Genomic DNA, 6,005 nt, shown 5'->3' with positions numbered 1-6,005 from the left:
ATAAAGGCATATACATATGTAAATATATTTATATGTTACAAGAGGGGAATAGAACTATGTACTCTCATATCTATGTTAAGAATTAAGGTTGCAGATGGACATTGGGCCTCGACTCAAGTACTCACTTAACACAAAAACACTTTGTTCAAACAATCCAGTTCTGCAGCCGCACATCCCCAGGCAGATGAGCCGTATCCTTTGCATGTCTCTGTACATGCACCGAATACCAATGCCGTGACGGGCTGTGTCTGGGTGTGCGTCCCACCTCAGTTGCTGTGCTTAGATGCCCCTGAGCCCATTACCACTCGCAGCGACCCTGTGCACAGCAGAATGAAACGCTGCCCGGCCCCGCAGACCCTCGCAGTGGCGATATTCGGGCCCACTGTTGCAGCTACTGTGTCAGTGCTTCGGGCTGAGGCTCTTCCTCTTTTCGCTGGCCCTCTGCGTGGCCCAGCACGGTGTCCTTTCCAGGGACTGCCTCTCCTGAGAACACGCCCCACCTGCACAAGGTCAAAACCCAGGTTCCAAGAGGAAAACGCACCCGGCTTCCTTTAAAGAGTGAGTCACTGGTGAATGGTGCTCACTGCCTCTTACTGTCAGGAATGAACACTGATGATATTTTCATCCTCCTGCAATTTCCCCAGCAGCAGATGATTCTTCCTTCCCTTCTTTGTTTTCCGATGTGCTTGAAGGAGACAGTATCTTCTCTCTTTTCTGATCATGGGGAGGGTGAGGAAACAGACAGGACCGTGGGAGTAACTTCCCTAAACCACAGGAGAAATCAGAAATGTGTCCAGCATGTTAGTGACTCCTGTTGGTGGAATTTTCCACGGCCAGTCCTGGATTGTGAGGAAAGTGGTGCATGGCGCTCCAGCCTCGGACCTGGCTGTCTGAGACTCCATCTTCCTGTTTCTCAGGGCATCAGAAACAGGAAGTAGCTGGTATTGTCTGACCTTTTGATCACAACTCAGAAATCCGAATGTATCCCATGCTTGGGGGGCTGGGGGTGGTGCTTAAAAAATTCCCATTAATGAAGATGGTATGGGTTAAATGAGTATAAACTTACTCAACTCACTGGCATCCCATCGAGTCAGTGCCGACTCTCAGTGACCTTATGGGACAGGGTAGAACTGTCCATGTAAGTTTCCCAGACTAACCCTGTCCGGGGATAGAAAGCCCTGTCTTTCTCCCAAGCCCAACACCTAACCACTGTAGCACAAGGACACATGATAAACTAGCTTCTGTTACATGGGAAGGGAGTAGCGGCGGGTCTCAAACTCCAGTAAAGGGCAGGGGCGTGGGCGGATAATAGATAATGTGCCTGCTTGACTGAGATGAGAGCCCCCCCCCACTCTCTGCCTCCATCCTGGAGAACTTCCAATTGCTAGGAATTGGCTGCGTTTCGTTCTGGGTTTTGCTGGTTTCATTATCTGGCTAACCGTTCTGCAAGTCCCAGGTCGTTTACCACTGGGCATTTTTCTCGGTTAAGTTCTTTGCTCTCCGAAGCGTGCCAAGCGGACAGCCTCTTACACAGGAGAGCCCTTTCCCCTCTCGTCGTCCCGGGAGCTGGAGCGCCATTCACTGAAGTCACGCACCGGCCTGGGCTGTCAAGCTCATTCAGCTCACCCTGGCCAAGGGGAACGTGCCCTAAGCTCCTGCTCCACCCACTGGCTCAGGGCCGGGCAGTCTCAGTGATGGCCCAGGAACGCCAGGAGCTGTGACTCGACGGACCGCTGGACGACCCACTTCATGCAGATTTCAGAAAGAGTCCTCCCTAGAAGCAACTCTCGGTTTGCGTTAGGGCTGCCTTCCGCCCCGAGAAGCTGACGGTCCCGCCCTCTCCCCGTTTGCAGACCTGCCTGCGCTGCTGTGGGCAGGCATTCTCCGCTCTGTGGAGCGCTCCTGGCCCTTGCAGACCTTGTCTCAGGGAAGGGAAAGGAAGATCAAATCCCAGTCCCAGCTGGGAGAGGAAGATCCGCTGCAGTGCTGTGGCATGGACCGCGTCGACCAGCAAGTGTCCTCAGCCTGTCCCCTTTGTGTCCCCCTCCAGGTGCCACCAACCCATACACAGAAGCAAACTACAAACCCACCTTCCTGTCAGACGACGAGCTGAAGCACCTCATTCTCAGGGTACGTCTCCGGCATCATCTTCAGAATCCGGTGCCCACATGCGTGATTGTGTGTGCGTGCGCACCATGGGGGGATGGGATGTCTTGGCAGTGAACTTGTTTAGCTCACTTCCTCTCTCAGGGCCTCCCCTCCACCTCAGTGTGTGGGCAGGCCTTTGGTCCTCCCTCAGTAATTCCCTGCTCTTCTCCCCTTTCTGGGGTAAAAGCTGGGGCTTGTCGTTTTCCAACTGAAGGGCCACATTTTTTTTTAAGGTAGGGTAAAGATATCGGACACACTGGAGCTTGAAGCTTTTGGAAAAGGCTTGGAAACTCATACTGTTGAGAATTTCTCTCTTATCCTAACAGCCCCTGGTGGACAAAGTCTTCAGACCAACCTTGGTGGGCCCCAGGGGAAACAGGTGGGCGGGACCGAGGCTCTTGCTGCATCTAGAGGGTGAACTGAGGTAGCATGATGGGCAGAATCAAGCCTGCCCAGGACTCCAAGGCACGGGATAGGAGAATGCGAGGAGTCTCCAAAGAGGGGTAAGAGCCTGGATTCGGAAATGTGGCCCCCTGCAAATTATGTGGGGGAAAAAAGAGCAGAAACAGTCACCCAAAGCAAAGATGCCCCCCACCCGCTGGGGCTTACCTGGCTGCTGAGCGCCCCCCAGAATCGCAGCACCCTCCTTGTATAGGAGCAGGCAGTGCTTTGAACTTAACATAGGTCTCTTTTAGCACCCTACACATCCTCTCATTGGATGGCCCCACGGTCCAGCCCATCACTGATGATCTTCGGAAGCTTTGTATGGTTAGTAGGTCCAGTAGGCATGCCTTCTGCTCTTCATTTGTCAGCCAAGCATGTTTGAAGACTCACTGTCCGCAGGCATCGCTGCAGGAGCAGCCACGTCAGTGATAAGTGCTTTGCCGAGGGTGTGGTGCCTCTGGTCACCATTCTCGGGACAGTTACTCAGACACCCAGAGCTGCCTCTGCCTCCTAGTCTCTTCCATGAAGACGTCCTTGTTCCCAGGGCCGCATGCTTAAGTCCAGACGCACACCGTGTTTTCAGGATCCCTGCAGCGCCCTCTGTTGGCTTTCCACAAACCTGCGCAGCCCTGCAGGGCCCACATGCAGAAGTACCTCGCGCTTGGCTTCGTGGCCGGCTGTTGCCCTCTTGAAATTTGAAATCTTCTTTGAACACGAGACCTGGCCATTTCATTTCTCCCTGAGCCCCACAGATAAGCCAGCCAGGTCCCCATTTTTGGGGTTGTTTTGTTTTGTTTTCCCTTCCAGCGAGTTGTCATTGATCGGCCCCATCTCATGGTGACTCCACGTGTGGCGGAGTCCTGTGCTCCGTGGGGTCTTCAGTCAAAGTTTTCAGAAGTAGGCCACCTGACCTTTCTTCCAAGGTGCTTCTGGGTGGGCTGGAACCTCCAGCGTCAGCGCTATCAGCGAGCACATGAACCACTTGAACCTCCCGGGACTTCATTCCAGCTGCTCTGCCAGTCATGTGACTCCTTTGAACCCCTGACGGATGTGTAATGCTGCTGTGCAGACTCCCCTCTCGGATGCCCCCACATCGGAGTGTGGGGCGAGGGTTTGGTCATCACTCCGACTTAGCACTTCCTCCTGGGCTGGCCTTTCCCTCTGCCTCATCGCGCCAGGGGTCCCCCTGCCTGTCCCAGGCAGACTCTGATCCTCTCCCTAGCCCACAGCAGTGACCGAAAGTACTGTCCCATCGTGGCCACACTCTAGGGTCTCCAGAGTCGCTGTGTCACCTGGGTGCATTGGGAGCCTCGGTGTCCAAGTCTGCCCAGCCTTCCACCCACTGGACATTCCCTCTGGAATGTCACCGGCGCTGTCTTCCCAGGTGCCTCTCTGAGGCCACATAACTTCATCGGTGAAATATAAGACTGTCTGTGACGCAAGCAGAAAGTTATTAATACCCTATTTTTTTTGACAGAATAAGCCTTTCAGCAGATGGTGCTTGGAAAACCGCCTCCCCTCACTGCCATCCCTGCCCCTGGGCCAGCTTTGGAGAGGCTCGCCCCCAGCCTCCCCCTGTCCTTCTGGCTGGTGGCCCACTGTGCTCTCGGTGAGCATCAGGGCGCCCGGCCCCCACGCTCCCTCTGCGTTACGCAGCCCTTGGCCAGCACCCTTCTTTTCCTTCTGACCCAGGAGCTCATTCTCTAGTGCTTTCTTTAAAATTTTGTTTTAACAAACAAATGTATTTGATCGCACTATAGGAGGCTAGAAGCCTAAATTAGCGTTACCCCTAGGAGAACACACGGTGCCATCTGGGGGAAGGTCCTTCTTCTCACCCGGTGTCTTGGCCATTGCACTTCCTAGTTCTGTGAATTAAAGTCCACCCCACAGGCCTTTTGTGGGAAGGGCAGAGCAAGTGTCTCTAGATTCCAAAGGCTAAGGAGAGTCGAGCCAGGGAGGAGTCTAGTGTGATTGACAAAACCAACCATTTTAGATGCTGACGAGCTGCCCAGAGCAGGCTGCGGGTGGAGGCCTTGAGCTGGGGACAGGTGGGGGCAGAGATGCCTCTTAAAGGGCCCTTCCAACTTCCGATTCCACCAGTCTACCGAGAGTTCCTATAAGTAGATCAATAAAACAATTGCTCTGGGCTGTCATACAATTAAAAGAAAATACTTGGGCTGGATTCTGCTTTGAAATATAATTCACTATAGACAATATATTGATGTACATATGTGAGTGCGTGTGTATACGTATGTGTGTGTGTATGTATGTATATCCACCCCCCAAAACTTATGCCATCAAGTAAAATGGGCTCCTAGAGCCCCTGTCAGACAGGGCAGAAGTGAGTGTCCCTATGGGTCTCCAAGACTGTAACTTTATCGGAGTGGAAAGCCTCATCTTTCTCCAGTGAAGCAGTTGGTAGTTTTGAACTGCTGCCCGTGCTGCTGACAGCCCAATACGTAACGCACTCTACCCCGAGGGCATGTGTATATATGTATGTGTGTATGCATGTCTCACACACCACGTCTCTGAGGGTGTCTTGCAGACAGGCTCCTGTGGGAGGAGGCTTGGTTGTCAGCGTCCTGCTCTGGGGCCGCCTGCGACATGGCCCCTCGTCTTCTTCGGGGGGAGGCCTGTCCTTGATGGCTGTCGCGCGACCACGAACCGTGCTTCCTCACGTGTGATACCTTGCTTCTGCATTTCTCCTCCTCAGGCAGCAGATGGATTCTTGTTTGTCGTAGGATGCGACCGAGGGAAGATTCTCTTTGTGTCGGAGTCGGTCTTTAAGATCCTCAACTACAGCCAGGTACTGTCTGTGTCCCGTGAGCCCTCCGTGCTCCGCTGCCTCCCCTTTCAGAATCACTGCAGTGGGCTGGCCCCTGACTGCGTTTCTCCCAGCTCCGTCTTCCCGGAAATGCCTAACTTCTGCGAGGAAGTTAATAAACTTGGGGAAGTCTTTCTGTCTGCCCACTCACTCCCCACTGGAAGGACTGACCCTGAGCTGACTAGCAGTTTGATAACATGATCATGGCTGCAAAATGCATACCCCACAGCTGGAGGATTGGGGAGGGGCATAGGGTCAGGTGACAGGGAGTGGGGCATGCAGCATTAGAGGGCAAGAAAGATGGGGATCGCCTCAGACTGTTTGCAGGGACATGCCACTCCCGGCGAGTGGCCTTCAGCAAGTCACTCAGCTCTGTTAACCTCAGCCACTCTGCAAATGCCTGTGGTCGCCCATGCCCTTTGACCTTTGACAGGCACACAGGGACATTTACAAAAGCTGCTCACTCGCTCACCTCACTCATTCACCTCGCTCGCTCACTCTCTCACTCATTCTCTCTCATTTACTTTCTCATTCACTCACTCATTCTCTTATTCACTCACTCATTCTCTTATTCACTCACCTCACTCAC

The 6,005-nt window shown here is 53.5% G+C and overlaps 1 protein-coding gene across 7 annotated transcripts in view; it reads left to right on the top strand.

Annotated features, from left to right (window-relative positions):
* ARNTL (aryl hydrocarbon receptor nuclear translocator like) overlaps positions 1-6,005 on the top strand; it is a 132,270-nt gene that overhangs the window by 104,029 nt on the left and 22,236 nt on the right. For 4 of the 7 annotated variants that reach the window (XM_045291128.1, XM_045291126.1, XM_045291127.1 and 1 more), the window contains 3 exons: positions 2,051-2,130; positions 4,070-4,201; positions 5,306-5,398. In XM_045291128.1, the coding sequence (XP_045147063.1) occupies positions 2,051-2,130; positions 4,070-4,201; positions 5,306-5,398 (305 nt within the window). The remainder of the gene's footprint in view (positions 1-2,050; positions 2,131-4,069; positions 4,202-5,305; positions 5,399-6,005) is intronic. The other 3 variants (XM_004711551.3, XM_045291131.1, XM_030885845.2) reach the window with 1 other exon arrangement.

The sequence above is a fragment of the Echinops telfairi genome, unplaced genomic scaffold (assembly GCF_000313985.2).
Source record: "Echinops telfairi isolate 266 unplaced genomic scaffold, ASM31398v2 ScPeMD7_60;HRSCAF=208, whole genome shotgun sequence".
NCBI classification, from domain to species: domain Eukaryota; kingdom Metazoa; phylum Chordata; class Mammalia; order Afrosoricida; family Tenrecidae; genus Echinops; species Echinops telfairi.
This window is presented reverse-complemented; position numbering and strand designations above follow the sequence as displayed.